Source organism: Elephas maximus, chromosome 17 (assembly GCF_024166365.1).
Source record: "Elephas maximus indicus isolate mEleMax1 chromosome 17, mEleMax1 primary haplotype, whole genome shotgun sequence".
NCBI lineage: Eukaryota > Metazoa > Chordata > Mammalia > Proboscidea > Elephantidae > Elephas > Elephas maximus.
Genome location: NC_064835.1, coordinates 26,999,539 through 27,016,713, shown reverse-complemented (window position 1 = coordinate 27,016,713; position 17,175 = coordinate 26,999,539). Strand labels below are relative to the sequence as shown.

The window sequence follows — 17,175 nt, the reverse complement described above, 5'->3', positions numbered from 1 at the left end:
CTGCATTAATATAAATTGTCTTGCTGGCTTGGTTGGATTTTTGTTGGGGAAGGGGATAGGGAAGATATTTTTTAAAAACTAACTTGAAACGTGCTTTTGTTTTTGTATACATCAATAAAAAAACTGTGTTCGTATGCAACATGAGAGTAAAATTGCCTTTACGAGCTTGGGATTCCCAGCAGAAGGTGAGATTAAGGACGATTCAAAATGGGTCCCTACCGAGTTGGTGTACACAGGACAGCTTCTGCACCCAGCAGCAGAATTCACTAGCTCAGGATGGAGCCTTTAAAGTGGCCACTCGCTGTTAGGTGGAGAGGTGGAGGGACAAAGGCTGTGGAGACTCTTCTTGTTGTTAGTTGCCATCCAGCCAATTCCAACTCATGGCTACCCTGTCCATGTGTTCAGAGCAGTACTTCTCCATAGTGTTTTCAAGGCTGTGTGTAACCCTTCAGAAGCAGATTGCCAGGCCTGTCTTCCTAGCCCACTCTGAACAGCAAGGGTATGAACTTGGTGTCCTTTCTGCTGGCGTTTGGGTATGCCTCCCTTTTCCTCAGAGTCCTTTCCCTTCAGATCTCCAGCTCTGATCCTTTCCCTTCAGGGTGCCCACCACCCCAAGCCCAGCCTCTTTTCCAGGGCCTGACAGCTTTGAAAATTGAGCAGATAAGGAAGGAAGCAGGAAGCACTGGTTAGAGTGAGACCAGAATTGAGCCTCAAGGAGGGAGGAGCATTTCCTTACCTGTCGGTGCAGGCCTCTCACCTTGTTTGCTCTGAGATAGCCAGTCTGGCTTCCCACCAGCTCTTGACCAGCACAAGGCAGCTGCTGCCCCTTGGGCGTTCCCTTCCTACCTCTAGACCCAGGCAGGCTGACTGACCAACAGACGGCAGGACAGCAGGTCTCTCTCGGCCATGGCCCGGCTCCCTGGGCCTTTCCTCTGCTGGGCTCTGCTGGGCTTCGTCTCCATAAGTGGTGAGGAGAAGGGCGAGGGTGAAGCCGGGGTGTGAGCCGAGGCCGAGCTTCCCTGAGCTCCTTCGGGCCTGCTCAATCACCCAGTCAGGGTGATGGGGCCGGGGCGGCGGGGGAGAGGGGGAGAGTCGGGGAGGGAGAGGCAGGCAAGTTTGGCCTCTCAGAGCCCAGGGTTAACTACTGGAGGACTATTGTTCTCCTTGCCCTCACAAACACACCTTCATACCTGGCTCAGTTTCCGTTCTTTCACCCACAAAAACCCAGACGGGCCCCTCCCTCCCGGAACCTCAGGTTTGGAGAAGGGAGGGATTCAGAGCAGGGGGTTTCACTCTGGGGACGGGATCCCCAGCCTCTGCTGTGGAAGCCACGGAATAGGTTGGATCCCCAAGATTACCGGGATCTGGGTCCGGCCTCCGCTTCCACCGCAGCCCCTTTCCGGGAGTAATCTGAGCGCTCCCTTCCGCGGGTCTCCATCTGCGTCACCAGCCCCGGGGCTGGCCGTGGAGGTGAAGGTGCCCGCCGAGCCGCTGAGCGCGTCCGTGGGCAACACCGCCGAGCTGACCTGCAGCTACACCACTTCGGTGGGAGACAACTTCGCCCTGGAGTGGAGCTTTGTGCAACCCGGGAAACCCATCTCTGCCTCTGATCCCGTGAGCTGGGAGTAACCGCGCCTGGGTGGGGACCCTCCTCCCACCTGTTAGAAGGGTTGGCCCAGAGGGGCAGGAACCCGCCCATGGTCGGGAGGGTGCGTTTGGGGATCAGCATGCTTGCATGAAAGGTAAGTGGACTCTTCCAGGATCTTCCTCAGAGCTGCAGTCTGCTCCATCCTATATCACCTGTTCCTCTTCCTTAGCTCCTATATTCAACTCCCCTGTGTTAGCGCAGTCCCAATTTCAGGTAATGTGACAATATGCTGTCCCTTCCAGGAATATTATTATTATTTCCGCACACAGAATGCCATGCTCAGCTGAAAGCAGTGACTCTAGTTCATTCAGCATCTGAAAGAGGATGGCATTTCATGGTTCTCGTTATAGGGTATCAGCTTCCCAGGGCATCCTATACCCACATTTATGAGCAAGGATTATAGAGTTGGTGCCAGGCAAAAAAAGGCACACGTGTATCATTTGCTTCTTCCCAGATTCTGTACTTCACCAATGGTCATCTGTATCCAGTTGGTTCCATGGCAAAGCGGGCCAGCCTGCTTCAGAACCCCCCCACAGGAGGGGTGGCCACCCTGAAACTGAGTGATGTCCACCCCTCGGACACTGGAACCTACCTTTGCCAAGTTAACAACCCACCAGATTTCTACACCAATGGGTTGGGGCTAATCAACTTTACTGTGCTGGGTAAGGCCGGATGGGGACCCACTAGCCACCCACGTACTCTGAAAGACTGCTCTGGCCCTGTTAAATCTCCCAACATCCTAATTCCAAGCCCAAGCATACAACTCCATCAGGGACTCCAAAGGAAATTGCTCCTTCCCAAACTCTTCTAAACTAGATGGTCATACTGTAGTTCCAACCTGCACAGAGTACCTCCTCCCTCAGGCTGTGGTAACAAAGGGTCTGAGAGAGAAAGACCCTCCCCCAAACACAGGGATCTGAGTCATGCCCCCAACAGTTCTATTCCTGTCCACAGGGAACCTCCCATTCATAGCTCAGATTCTGTCCCTCCCAAGGTAAATGCCAGAGAAGGGGAGTCACCGTTAATGGAACACGGATTCTATACCTATTTGTTGGCATCTCCTTAACTGAACATTGGCTTTGGGTTCAGGGCTTTCATCTCACCCTGAACTAGAGCCTGCATGGGGGGAGCAAGGAGGTAGTGTATGACAGTTGTATTCAAATATCTGAAGGGCTGTCAGGTGGTAGAGATTTTAATTTCTCTTTGGGGGCACAAAGGGCAGGAACTGGGACTGACGGGCAGATAATATATTAACACAGATTTGGCTCAATATGAGAAAAAATTTTCCAACAATCAGAATTTCCAATAGTGGAAATCACTTCCTGGAGATACAGTGATGTCTGAATAGGAAAAAGAAAAAAAAAAAAAATCCCAAAATAAAAAACCAGCTGCCATCCTCCTGGAGACCCCATGTGTGTCAGCGTAGAACTGTGCTCCATAGGGTTTTCAATGGAAGTAGATTGCCAGGTCCTCCTTCCAAGGCACCTCTGGGTGGACTTGGACTTGAATTTTCAACCTTTCTGTTAGAACCAAATGCTTAGCTGTTTGTGCCAGCCAGGGATGCCTGTCTGAATAGAAGTGGAGCACTATTTGGTAGGGGTGTTGAAGCAGGATTACAGCACTTAATGGGGCCCGGGTTGGAAGACTGCTAAGGTACTTTCTGTGATTGCCATTGCAGTGCCCCCCAGTACCCCCGTGTGCAGTCAGAGTGGTCAGATCTCTGTGGGAGGCTCTGCTGCACTCAGATGTCAGTCTTCTGTGGGAGAGCCCAGGCCAGTGTACAACTGGGTGCATCTTGGATCTTCTCCTACACCTTCTCCTGGGAGCATAGTACAAGGTAAGGGCCCAGGACATCAAGCAATAGGGGACTCAACATCTAGGCAAACCTGGCCTTAAACCCCACACCTCCATGTTACCATTTCCATGGCTGGGAGTATGAGACAAAGCATTACACTCTTTTGTTGCCTTTTCCGTGGCTTCTTTATTGTTCCCTCCTGTCTGTCTTCCCGCACACTCAGTGGTTGGGTGATCCCAGGAGCATTTTCCAACCTAAATGTACTCCCGACATCCAGGGAGAAGGCAGAGGGCTGGGGGCATTTGGATGATCCCCACTAGTCTGCTTTTCGGGGGGTTTCTTTTAGATTTCTTAGGGTCATGAATCCTTTCCAGACTTCTTACAAGGGAAGTGAGGCAGTAGCATGGACTGGTTTGGATCATTTAGCCAGTTTCTTTAAGGAACCATATAACTAGCTAAGAGCTGTGGCGTCTCAGCTTTCTCATGCTGGTTCCAGTTGTCCTGTCTCTCCCCTCAGTCTCAGCCCTAGCAAACTCCTTTATCAACCCAGGACACTCCAGTTCCCCTCAACCCAGCATTATGCTCTGCCTATTGGGTAAGGATTGTAGAAAATATTTGGGTCAGTTTAGAATTGCTCCAGGTGATGAAGTTTCTAGCAATCAAGACTTTTACTCCCAACCAGGAACCTGACATCAACCAGTAAGTTCTCACCCCAACTCCATTGCACGTTTCTCAACCCTTCATATGTGCGCAGCACCCACCCCCAATGCAGCCGTGCAGGGTGGAACGAGAACAGAGGTTGCAGTGGCTTTGGCACCTCCTGTCTCCGCCACCTTGGACCAATTGCTTCCCTCCTCTGAGCCAATCTCCCCATTAATAAAATGAGGGTAATCGCTTCCCGGCAGGATTGTTGTAAGAATGAAATGAAATATGCTTTACTCATAGTAGGCTTTCAGCGCTCGTTGAATCAGTGATGAAACACTTCCTCTTCACCCTCTAGATGAGGTGTCTGGCCAGCTCATTCTCACCAATCTTTCCCTGACCTCCTCGGGAACTTATCGTTGTGTGGCCACCAACCAGCTGGGCAGTGCATCCTGTGAACTGACCCTCTCTGTGACTGGTAGGGGACTGTAGGCAGAAGCTGGGCCAGCAGGATTGGGTTGGGGAGGCTGTACGAAGCTGTCTAAGGAAGGGCCAAGGAAGCCCTGCTGCGCTGAGAGTCCTGTCTTTCCTTAGATCCCTCCAAAGGCCGAGTGGCTGGGACTGTGATTGGGGTGCTCCTGGGCGTGCTATTCCTGTCAGTTGGTGCGTTTTGCCTGATTAGGCTCCAGAAGGAGAGGAGGAAGAGACCCAAGGAGACATATGGGGGTAGTGACCTTCGGTGAGCAAGAGGGCTGGGGGGTGCAGAGAAGAAGGAAAGGGCCTGGATTAAGCAGGTGCCTTCAGCCCTTAAGTGCAGTCTTTAGGGATGTTTAGGGGTAGGAAATGCTGCTCAGCCCTGGGGTTTGGTGGGGGCAGGGGAGAGGTGGGCAGCAGCATGGCCTATGTATTGAGTGAGTGAGCAAGGAGTGCAGGGTGGAAGGGCTGCTTCACAGGCTGACGCAGGGATGACTCATTTTGCAGGACTGTCCTGCCCTCCTCATACTTAAAAACATTTGCTTTGCAGTTTCACCTACATTGCTAGCTTGGGTGGTGGGAGGTGGATGCCAGGAGCTGAATTTGCCCTGTTTATAAACGGTCTAGTTCTTTTGTTTTTAGTTCTTTTGTGTGTGTGGGGGGGGGGCAGTAAGAAAAGGAGAGGTGAAAGTTGCCTCCATCATCCTCTTTGGCCACTAATCCTGAGGTTCCGAATGGGAATCAGAACAGTGTTTCTCCAAATTTGGTCCTCAGGTGGCCTGGATGGAAATCACTAGCAGCTTGTTAAGCATTTAGGTTACTAGGCCACAGCCTATCCCTCCTAAAGCAGAATCTGGGTGTATGTGTGTGGTTCGGGGTGGGGGGGCGATGGGGCCCTAGAATGTTCATCTTTAACCAAGTCCCAGAGAGAATTCTTATGTACAGTGAAATGTGAAAGCCCCTGGGTTGGAGGATGGAGCCCTCTGAGGGATGCTTGGCCTTCACTAAGAATTTGCCTCTATTCATCAGGGAGGATGCCATTGCTCCTGGGGTTTCTGAGCAGACTTCTATGAGGGCCAATTCTAGCAGTGGGCTCCTGGAGAGACCCCCGTCTGCCAGCACTGTGACGACCACCAAGTCCAAGCTCTCTATGGTTGTCTGACGTCCCTCCCTCCTCTCTGAGGGATGAAGGGGAATATCAGTAATTAAAGCCGTTGGGTACCATATTGTCTCCCTCTTCTTTCTGCAGGTGGATCGAATTCCTTTAGGGGCCGCCGAAAGGATTTACCAGTAAGGGAAGGAAAGGGCTTGAAGTCCCAGAGGTGATGCAGTAGGCAGGAAGTCTGACTGGGTCAAAGTGGTCAAAGGGTTTATACCTGGGTGCCCCACTTCCCCACCGCCCTCCACCTTTTTGGTCTAGTGAGACGAGACTCCTTCAAGTTCTAAGCACTGGCCTTACGCACCCAAACTCCCTCCCACTGGCACCCTCTGAACACTTGGACATTCCTCTTTATTGTTTACATTCCAACCCAGCACAGTCACATGCACACACAGAGATTAAAAACCTTCCAGCCACACCCCCAGGAGCCCGGTGGGGGCGGGACCAGTAGGGGCAGGGGCGGGGCTGCAGCAGACTCCTCCTACCGAGCCTCCCAAGCTCTGCGTTTGCTTAAACAAGAGAGCTGAAGAGGCGGCTCTCTGGGTGCGCTGAGGAGAGGGGTGGGCAGGTTACAGGCTGCTAGTCCTGGGGTTCAGAACAGGAATCAGAATAGTTACAGGCAGGTGGAGGATTGGGGTGTGAAATAGGGACTTCCTTTCCAATCATGGCAGGGGGTGAATTAGACACCATGAAAACTCTTTTCCCCTCTGTCCTTGCCCCAGATCCAAATCTCTGGGGCTAGGCTGGAGCAGAAACAGGACAGAGCAAGGCGCCCCCTTAATCTGCGCACTGAACCAAATGATTTTTGTTGTTTTTGGAAGTAAGCCTACTCGGGCGACGCTTAGGGCGCCCTCCGCAGTGCTCGCGGGGAAGCACACAGAGGCTGCGGAGGCAGAGTTGCATGCTGAGCGCCTGGAGAGGTGGGCGGGAAGCAAAAGGAAGATTTGGGAGCGCGGGATTGGGGCCTAGGGTGGGGAGGAAGGGGGAATGGGGACCATTCGACTGGAGTCCATTAATCTGGAGAACTAACTAAAAGAGTACGAACTTGGCCACTCCGCGACGGAGCCTGCCTGGGAGGAGTCTCTGGGGACGCAGCGGGGCTCCTGAAGCTGGCGGGTTGGTGGGAAGGAGGGGATCACGAACACGGCAGGGAAGTCCCGTCACTGCGAAGGGAACGCGCCATCCATCTCTCCTGGGGAACTGAGGAGACAGAAGGTCTGAGAACTTGCCCTCTCCTCCGTACCTCCTCTTCTCCCCCACCCCAACCAGTACACCAGGGGGGGCAGCGCCTGAGGGCCCCAGTCACCCAGAACTCCCCATCCCGCGTCACTGAGCTAAAATGAGCCCTGCGGCAGGTATGTGTGCACGCCGCGGTGTTTGTGGCCATTGGCCACGTTTGTGCAGCCACACCGGGTTGCTTGCGCATCCATGTCAGTCCAGGTATGTGTCCCGGTCGCCGCAGCCTCAGGCGTCTCGGTTTGGGACAAAACCCGCAGGCTCAAGGTTCATTTTCCCTGGCTGGGAGGCGGTGAGGGCGAGGGAAGGGGCTGGGGGATGTGGTCCTTTTCTCCCACTCAGGGCTCCCACCCTGCCACTTCGGGGTTGTATTCTTTACCTTCGAAAATGCTCAGTTCTTCGGTCCAGGTGGGGCAGAAGGGGGAAGGTTGGAGAGAGAGAAACAGATGAAATCTGGGAACCTGCAGTACCCCCAGCCTCCTCCACTCACCCACCCCGCAATGCGGATTTCTCGCCCCCAACCCTTAGCTGCCCCCACACTCCTCCTGCACCCGGCCAGGCCGCCCTTAGTCGTCCCTTGTTCCTTCGGAGGAGGAGGAGGGGCCGCTCTCCGCGGGCCTCAAGTGCTGGGACGAGAGAGCCTCCCGGCCGCTCGCGCCCCGCCTCACCTGGTCTAGTCTCCGCTGGGGCCGCCGCCCGCGCCTCCCCGGGCGCCCCCAGCTCCGCCCGGCCCCCCGGGGCCCGGGGCCTTGCGGCCGCGCTCTCCACTCTTTATCTTCTTCCGCGCCATGTGGCCCCGGAAACTCGCCTGGATTTTGGCCGCGGCCGCGTTGGCACCGGGGTCGTCCAACGGGATGTCTAGAATGTCGTCGTCCGGTTTGGAGCAGGCGCTTTCCTGGGGGCGGGGCAGGAGGGTTCTTCTGGGGTGAATGGGCCGATACCCGAGGAGACCCCGCGGAATCGGGTAGGAAAAGAGCCCTGGAGGATTGAAATGAGGGCGACGCAAGAGTGGGAGCGTGGGGAGGTGAGAGCGCCAGTCCTGGAGAAGGGCTAAGGCAGGAACGCGCGGTGTGTGTGTGTGTGCGTGTCCTAGGCAGAGGCAAGGCAAAGAAGTGGGTTCGGGGCTAGGTGGACACAGTTGTGCCCCCACATCGAAACCCAGGAAAGAAAAGTGCATGGTGGGATGGGATCGGATTTCGGGGAGCTGCTGAGCTGACTGGAGGGTGGGTTTGAAGAAGCAAAGAAAATGGCATCTGGGATTCCCTGGGAAGTGGTGAAGAAGAGTCGGCAGGACAGTCCCTTGTCTGAGTGAAATCACCCCAGAGCTCAAAGCTTGAATCAGGGTGGGGATGGGGCCAACCCTCAGTGAGTCGCCTCCCCTCATCTAGGACTAGAGGCCCAGAGACTGATTTCCCATTGACTCCATTTTGCACTGCTCTCCAGGATGAATTCAAACAGAGAAGAGATGGTCTGGAAGAAGTGACAGAGAAAAGGTTTCACTCTCAAAAAGGACAAAGGAAAGATAAGGAGAAGAGGGGGGCTCTTTCTATAATATGCTCACGAAGAGGAAAGGAATTACAATAATAGCTACCATTTAATAGCTTGCCTTGTTTCAGGCACCTAAGAGTTCTACAGGCATTATTTTATTTAGTCCTCACAACAAAGCTATGGTGTACTTTTTGTTAATCTTGTTTACCCATAATAAAATGAAGATTAGTGTTTAGAAACCTACCTGGGGACACACATAGTTAGCAATGGATCTAAGATTCAAACCCTTGTATATCAGAGTCCAAAGTATATTCTGAACCTCTCTTGTATAGGATGAGGGGCATTGGTAGTTCACTGGTAGAATTCCTGCCTTCCACGTGGGAGACCCGGGTTTGATTCCCAGCCTCAATTCCTGGCTAATGCACCACAGTGAGCTGTCACTTGGTTTGTCAGTGGAGGTTTCTGTGTTGCTATGATGCTGAACAGGTTTCAGCGAAGCTTCCATGCTAAGAGACTAGGAAGAAAGGCCTGCTGATCTACTTCTGAAAAAAATCAGCCAATGAAAATCCTATGGATCACCAGTCTGATCCAGTTATCCATAGAGTCACCATGTGTTGGGGGTCAGCTGGTCAGCAGCAGCTAACAACAACTCTATAGGATAAGAAAGTGCAGTCATGAAAATGAACTGAGGCTCTACTACTTGCTGTCTGGTCTTGGGCAAGTTATCTAATCTTTGCTTGGCTCAGTTCCTTCATCTGAAAAACCAGGGTAATAATATCTACCTCTACGGGTTGTGCAGAAGAGTAACAACACAATATGCCTAAAGTTTCTGGCACATTGTAGTTGCTCAATAAATGGTAGCTATTATTATGATTCTTATAAATACTCAGTTGAAAACAAAATAGATGTTTTTGTAGGTCAAAAGTAGTCATAGAATAACAATTTCACACAGATCGACCTAGGAGCAATCAGACTCATCCCCTTGCTCCAAAATAGGTTTCTATTTCTCCCACAGCTTGACCTAGCTGAGAGTAGAAGGGGTTAGGAAATTGATGGTATGGATTTCAGAAGCAAGGCTCTGGAATGGAGAGGGACTCAGCCCCCGGGGCCCTCTGTTGCTTCACGTCACTCACAGCATTAGTGTGGGTTGGGATGAGGATAGGCACTATGGAGTTAAAAGGGCATTTCTCCTGTGATCTGCCCGTAGGGCTTCTGGCAATTTGCTCACATTTTTTGCTTGAGGACTTCCACTGTTTTGACTGTCTTTTTCTTCTAGGGCCCGAGATGACCCAAGGTCTCAAAAAGTTAGTAATTCATTTTCACTATCCCCTGCCCTGCCATCACCCATCCAGTTCATTAAGGCAGAATGGGTATGGTTCTGCTGTCTTCAGCAGGGCTACCTGATCACTACCCCAGCTAAGGTCTGCTCCAGGAGCACAGGCTGCTTAAATTTCACACGCCCAAGACCAGGTGGGAAACCCTGGTTGCTTAGTGGTTAAATGCTACGGCTGCTAACCAAAGGGTCGGCAGTTCGAATCCACCAGGCACTCTTTGGACACTCTATGGGGTAGTTCTACTCTGTCCTGTAGGATTGCTATGAGTCGGAATTGACTTGACGGCAATGGGTTTTTTGGTTTAAGCCCAGGTGTGCAGATGTCTTCCCCTCCCTTGATCTGTCCTTGCCATGCTTCCCAAGGCTACCTCATTTCCTGGGCTCCAAAGTTCATTTTGCACTCAAGATGCTGACAAAGGATTTAAATACATTTATAAGGAGTTACCAAGAGGCCGATGTGGTACGGAAGCATTTGACATACTCCTTTTGTCTTTCCCAGGTCTAGAGCTCTCTCCCTGACATCTTAATCCCCACCTAAGATCAGAAACAACTCCTTTGGGTTCCTTGATTCTCGGAGCTCATGCCTTTCTTGGGATATTGGCAAGCTTCTCTTCAAAAGAGGACAACAACCAAAAAACCATTCCTGACCCACCTCCCTCCTCAGCCTTGGCAGCTGTGGAGGAGTAAGAAAGGTGAGTGATGGAAGGGGTATCTTCCCCAACCACACGAAGACCCACCCACCCCAGCTGGATCCAGAATGGAAACCTGGGACAACAGGCAAAGTCACCCCCGACTCGCTGCTGTTCCCCGATACCAGCTCCCTCTCCTTCTAGCTGAATTCTCAAGGCAGAGGTGCTGGGTGGCCTGTCTACAGGCAGAACTGAAGGGAGAGTAAAAGCAAGCCTGGAAGGGGCTTGTTGATCACAGGGCCAGGGCTGATGCCTTCCCAAGCCAGGGTTTGATGATGCATGCCTGAGGGCTTCTTATGAACTGGGAGGCATCTGGGAGGTGGGATGGAGGCGGAAAACACGCTGGTTGGCAAAGCAAGGGCCATGGCTTCTGGTTCCAGCTGGGCACATCACTTCACCTCTGAGGGCCTCAATTTCTTCAGCCACTGCAACAACTTGGCCTAGATGAACAAATTCTCCTTCAGTTCTCAAATCCTAATAGCTTTAAGAATTACCACTTGTGTGCCAGGCCCTGTGCTAAGCACTCTGCACACATTACCTCATTTAATCCCTACTTTAGAAATCAGGAAACCAAACCTCAGAGACTGTTGTATAGAAGCCTGTGCTGTTAACCACTGCCTCAGGGCAGATCATCAGTTCTATGAATTCATTTGGACCAACGAAGCTGCTCAAAAGAAAAGTGGAGGATCCAAAAACATGTGTCTTTGCCTTTTCATATTAACTGAATGCAGCAAAGTCATATATATGCGGCTTTGTAAATCAGAAGGGGCCCTGACAGTGCAGTAGTTAAGCGCTTAGGTGCTAACCGACAGTCGAACCCACCAGCCAACAGTCGAGCCCACCAGCCGTTCTGCTGGGGAAAGATGTGGCAGTCTGCTTCCATAAAGATCACAGCCTTGGGAATCCTATGGGGCAGTTCTATTCTGTCCTGTAGGGTCACTATGAGTTGGAATCGACTCAATGGCAATGGGTTTAAGTTTTTTTTTTAAGGTTTTTCCCAAGCCAGGTCAGGTGGTCAGGGAAGAGAGTCCCAAAGTGAAAAATGAAGAGGGACCTGCCTCTAGCCGCCAAGATGCATGCTTTTCTCTCTGCAGTCCCAGCTCCCTTCCAGCTCTGAGCTGGATCCCTGATGCTCAGCCTGTCACAGAATGGGGTAGGAAGATACCCCAGTCCTGATGCTCTACCCCCACCCACTGCACCCCTCACAGTGGATGTCTCTCCCGCTCAGCCCTTAGCCCCTCCAGACTTAGGAGCAAGGATGAAAGAGGAAGGCTCATGTCCAGGGTGCACTATAGGAGGTGGCCCAAGATATTGGGCCACTGGGATAATTATGTATTAGCTTCCTGTGTACTGTAGGCATGGGCAGCCTCTCCTTTTTTCAGGAAACCCTCATTCCAACGAAACCTACCAATCCCTCAATATGGCTTCCTGGACACTCACAAGGTCTATGCAGACCGACCTACAGCCAGGGACTCAACAGCCTATCTTTATTGCTCCTGCAGGCACTAGAGAACACATGTTACGTTCCTTCTTGGATTTCTTGGATTCTTTGTTCACTCACATCTTTCCAGACACTATGTCTCGTGGCATTCCTTCTCCATCATTCTTCTCTTCTCAGCAGTACCCCCCACTATGCACACCCCTCCTTCCTCCTCTTATATCCCAGAACCTGTGACCCACTAATTTTCTCTACATTACGAAACATTGCTGGGGCTGAGGGCCTCTTCCCTGGGGAAGCCCAGGAGCAAGAGTCCATTCCTCCTTTCACAACCGATCCCTTCCAGGTGAAGAGCAAGCGGAGAGAAAAGACTGGAAGGAGACATGTTATCATGGCTTTTCTCCAGATGGCGGCATAGTCCATGACGGACATTTTTCTTTTTTATACTTCTCTCTAGTTTAAAATTTTTCTTTTATGAGCCTATTACTTTTTTAAATAATATTTTATTGTGTTTTGGGTGAAAGTTTACACAACAAATGAGGTTCCCATTTAACAATTTCTACACAAATTGTTCAGTGACATTGGTTACATTTTTCACAATATGTCAACATTCTCATTATTTCCGTTCTGGTTGTTATGAACATATAATGAGGGAAAAATCTTAAATATTTAGAGTAGAGGTTAAAGTACAACTATTTGAATCAGACAGGGCTATGTTTAAGTTCTGCCTCCTTGGGCAAATCATTTTTTAAATCCCAGTTTGCATGTCTGTAAATGACCTATTGCACCAGACAGATCTGATGCTAAAGATCTCTTTAAGTGTTAAAAAGCAAAGATGTCACTTTGAGGACTAAGGTGCCCCTGACTCAAGCCATGGTATTTTCAATCACTTCATATGCATGTGAAAGCTGGATAATGAATAAGGAAGACCGAAGAATTGAGTTTTTGAAGAATATTGAATATACCGTGGACTGCCAGAAGAATGAACAAATCTGTCTCGGATGAAGTATAGCCAGAATGTTCCTTAGAAGCGAGAATGGTGAGACTGTCTCACAAACTTTGGACATGTTATCAGGGGGTACCAGCCCCAAGAGAAGGACATACTTGGTAAAGCAGAGGGTCAGCAAAAATGCGTAAGACCCTCCAGGAGATGGATTGACACAGTGGCTGCAACAACTGGCTGAAACATATCGATTGTGAGGATGGCGCAGGACCAGGCAGTGTTTTGTTCTGTTGTATGTAGACTTGCTTGCTATGAGTTAGAACTGACTTGATGGTGCCGAACAACAACAACATCTGTAAAATGGGGAAATAATACCCATCTCCCAGGATTGCTGTAATGATTATAAAGTACTAGGCAGTGGGTTTAGGCACACAGAGTCCCTGGGTAATACGAATAGTTAATGTGGTTGGCTGCTAACAGAAAGGTGGGTGGTTGGAGTCCACCCAGAGGTGCCTCAGAAAGAAAGACCTGGCAATCTACTTTTGAAAAATCAGTCGCTGAAAACTCTGTGGAACATAGTTTTCTACTCTGACACACATGGGGTCTACATGAGTCAGAATCAACTTGACAAGGGCACTGATTTTTTTTTTTAGTCACATGGTAAGCATTCACTAATTGACAACTATTATTGATACCAACAAGAGTTAAAATCATAATAACCATGACAACTTGCCACTAAGCTCTCTGTCTCTTGGTGAGATGTAGGGACATCTCAGCACTTATAGAACTGGGCTATTCTTTCCTTCCATATCACACTATTTTTTTTCTTTTGTACACCATGGGTGGGAAGCTGGCAAATTCAGTAACTTTTTGTATCATTAGCTAGGTTGACTGAATGCATGGGAATACAGGGCTTCAAGTCATCTTTTTCTATACTTAAGGGTCAAAAATAGATATTTAAATAATACAGTTTATATTTACATTTTAAAATATAATTTATTATTTAAATATCTATTTATTTTTGGAGCCCTGGTGGGGCAGTGGTTAAGAGCTTGCCTGCTAACCGCGGTTAGGATGCACCAGCTGTTTCTTGGAAGCCCTATGGGACAGTTCTACTCTGTCCTATAGGGTCGCTATTGAGTCGGAATCGACTGGACGGCAACACGTTTGGTTGTTTATTTATACACTCACACGTACGTATTTACTGTATTCGTATGAGCCAGGTCCCAGGTCCTGTGTCAGGCGCTTTCATAGCAAGTCACCTTAACAGCAGCCTACCTTCCCGTTAGGCACTTGCTGAATCCAGGTTCCCGTGTGGGCGTGACAAATCACATTCACTTCCTTCCCTCGCCAGCAGGGCTCTTCCGCGGTCACTTCACCCAGCCCCCTCCAGAGCGAGAAGGCGTTGGGGGCAGGACCGACTCCTCCCCAGAACCACATTGACTAGGTTCTTTGCTACTGGACATCACGACTAAACTAACCGATATAAACTGCCTATCCCACCCTAGGCTGTACAGGGCGCTTAAGCAATTGTCAGAGGTGATGAGGATCAATTTGTCCGCCCACTGACAGTGGCGGCAGTGGGATGGGGAATAGGGGTGGAGGCCAAAAGCTAGGGGGAAAGGAATCGCCGTAGCTTCTCTAGGCGACCGTTTCCAGCATCTGCCTGGGGGAAGTTCCTCCTCTTGTCTAACCTGCAGCTTCCCTGCTGCAGTCTGAACCCTTGGAGTCTACCCTGGACTCTGCAGCACGCTGCCGAGCTCCCAGTCCAACCTAGACGGTCTGGCGAATGGCGCTGAGACGCCCCCGCAGGGTGGGCAGCATTTTTCCTAGGGCTTCCGAATCAGGCGAGCGCCTTCCGACACCCCCACCCACGTCTCAGCAGAGACCCCTTATTGCTCCTCGTCTTCTGCACCCACTTCCATCCCTCACTCGCCCTCCAGGGGGTCCTCAGGCGCCCTTTGCCCCACACCAAGCTGATTGCCCGCCCCCCAGGCCCTTTAACTTACGGTGCAGCAGTCCATGCCGATGTTGGGGTCCTTGGCTGAGGCGGAGGTTTGCGCGGGGCGGAGGTTTGAGCAGGGCGGGGGTGGGGTCTGTTTGAAGCTGGGTGGAGACTCTGGGGCTCTGGGACGCCCGCCGACCCTCGGGGAACCAGCTGCTCTCCTCTCCGGTCCTCTCTCCCGCGCTCAGCTCTGCTCGCGAATGTAACCTGAACCCCACGGTTCGGGAGCCAATCAGGAGAAGCCTTTGCCCGGGTGGGCGGGGAAACTAGGTGGAGGACCACGCCCTTCTTCGGCTCCCTCCGCCTCGCTCCTCCTTCTGCCCCAACCCCTCCGCCTACACGCTTCTATCCATTCCTCCTACACACCACATCGTCTCCAACTCTATCCCCTTGCTTGCCTAACGGCCCGCTGCCAGGCAGACGTATGCGGAGCAGGCAGAAGGAGGGCCCCGACGTCCTGGGCACAAATACACTCACATCTGGGCACAGTATCCCCGTCCCACCCATGTCTAGAAAACAACGCACCCCTCACCCACCTCCCCACACTTCCACACCCTGGAGGCCCTAATATGGCTCCCTCCAACATCCCTCCGCCTTAGTCCACAAAGACGTGCTTCCGCAGACGTGCAATAAAAAAGTCCCCTCACCATTCCTGCGGTAGAACAGGGGAACTTACCGGTTAGTTGGATACACAGCTCACAGGCCCTGCATGTCCATATAGGATTCTCCCAGACTCACTGAAAAGTGCATTTTTTCAACATGCAGGCACATTTATTCTGCAGATACAACTTGTGAAAATAACTACGCAGACCTTACACACACACCCTGTGCAGATAAATGCAACCGCCTTATGGGACACACACACAGAGGCAATCACCCTGACTATAACGAAGATGTCTGCATTACACAGCTGCCTGCCTGCCTGCCTATCTTTCCATTCATCATGCACCAAACAGACAAAACTTACGCGCAACACCAATTTTGTATGCGTTCGTCTACAGACTTAGAAGAAACCTACCCTCTGGACTCCCCATACCAGATGCTCCCTAACTTTTTGATCCACTGCTTCAGGATAAGACAAAAACTGGCTCATGTCACCCTTGTCCCTGAGAAGAAACACACCTTAAATGCAAACAAGAAAATTTCAGAAGTAACTGGCTCTTTGGGTCCACGATGGAGGAAGGATGTGGGCTTTGTGAGCAGCTGGGAAGGGGAGATGTGGTGGATCATCTAGGAGCGACAGTCTGTCACTTTTGTGGTCCCCAATCAGCCCTAACTTGTAGGGCACCGGAGCTGGCTGCATATTATTATGTGGCGAGGGTGGGGCATCTATAAGATAACTAGAAAGAAAGGCTTTCTCAGCTAAGGTCCAGAGGAAGGAAGGAAGGAAGGATGGCTGCTGCTTTAGGCCATGTTGACTGAAGTAGATCAACCCGTTGCCATCGAATCCATTCCGACCCATAGTGACCCTACGGGACAAAGTAGAACTGCCCCACAGGGTTTCCAAGGAGAGGCTAGTGGATTCAAACTGCCAACCTTTTTAGTTAGCAGCTATAACTCTTAACTACTGTGCAACCAGGGCTCCTAAAATAGACCAAAAGGGAGGGGAAAATGACTAGTGAATCTGGGTGGGACAGGGGATCCTGAAACACCAGTAGAGTAAATCCCCAGCCCACTGGCCAATCATAGCATGACTGTTACATGCTTCCTTCCAACCAGACAGTTTAGCCAGAGGTTGTGCTTACCAAAGGGAAAGTGAATGGGACAGAGATCTGGCATCCAGTCAGGATGGAAGCATGTTTAGTCAGTTTGGGGCCCCAAGCTGAGTAGGATGCTGGCTGGGATTCCAGGGCTTGGGGTGTCGGGGTGTCTCTCCCAGCATGTTTGGGACCCACCCACCCTTGTAACTGAAAATCTGTTCTCCAATCTGTCTCTGGCACATCCTCTATCCTCCACCTCCACCAAATGACAGGGTGTCCTGGGTACTCGGACCCTTGCACATCTGGGGCTGTAGTTTGTGCCAGCTCCCACTGGACATCAATGCTAGAATCCATAGGGCTGGGGGAAGGAGGAAAATGGGCACAGAGAGGATATGAGGCCTGGACTCTGTGCTTTTCTCTTCCCAAATTAGAGCTGAGGAATTTGGGATTTGGTGAGTTTGCAGTAAAGTCTCCCAAGTTGCTAGGCAACATCCCTCTGCAAGCTGCGCTGCCTCTGGGCCCTTCTTCCTGCTGGTCAGAGCTGAAAGGGGGAAAGCTTTACAGCCTCCCCCCACCCCCGGACTCCCACACAGGCAGCACAGCCCTTCCCTCTTCCTGAAAAACA

At 51.2% G+C, this 17,175-nt stretch overlaps 2 protein-coding genes across 2 annotated transcripts; one reads left to right on the top strand and one right to left on the bottom strand.

The window, feature by feature from the left end:
• The first annotated feature begins 882 nt into the window (after positions 1-882).
• VSIG2 (V-set and immunoglobulin domain containing 2) lies at positions 883-5,802 on the top strand. The gene is made up of 7 exons (XM_049856648.1): positions 883-967; positions 1,451-1,614; positions 2,103-2,310; positions 3,327-3,485; positions 4,444-4,563; positions 4,680-4,824; positions 5,589-5,802. The coding sequence occupies exons 1-7, from the start codon at positions 907-909 to the stop codon at positions 5,719-5,721; spliced, it is 990 nt and encodes a 329-aa protein (XP_049712605.1). The 5' UTR covers positions 883-906; the 3' UTR covers positions 5,722-5,802.
• A 246-nt stretch (positions 5,803-6,048) lies between these two features.
• NRGN (neurogranin) lies at positions 6,049-15,054 on the bottom strand. The gene is made up of 4 exons (XM_049856649.1): positions 14,855-15,054; positions 7,623-7,849; positions 7,334-7,351; positions 6,049-6,918 (listed from the first exon to the last, which is right to left on the bottom strand). Exons 1-2 carry the CDS (start codon positions 14,867-14,869, stop codon positions 7,628-7,630), a joined length of 237 nt encoding a protein of 78 aa, XP_049712606.1. The 5' UTR covers positions 14,870-15,054; the 3' UTR covers positions 6,049-6,918; positions 7,334-7,351; positions 7,623-7,627.
• Between the last annotated feature and the right edge of the window lie 2,121 nt (positions 15,055-17,175).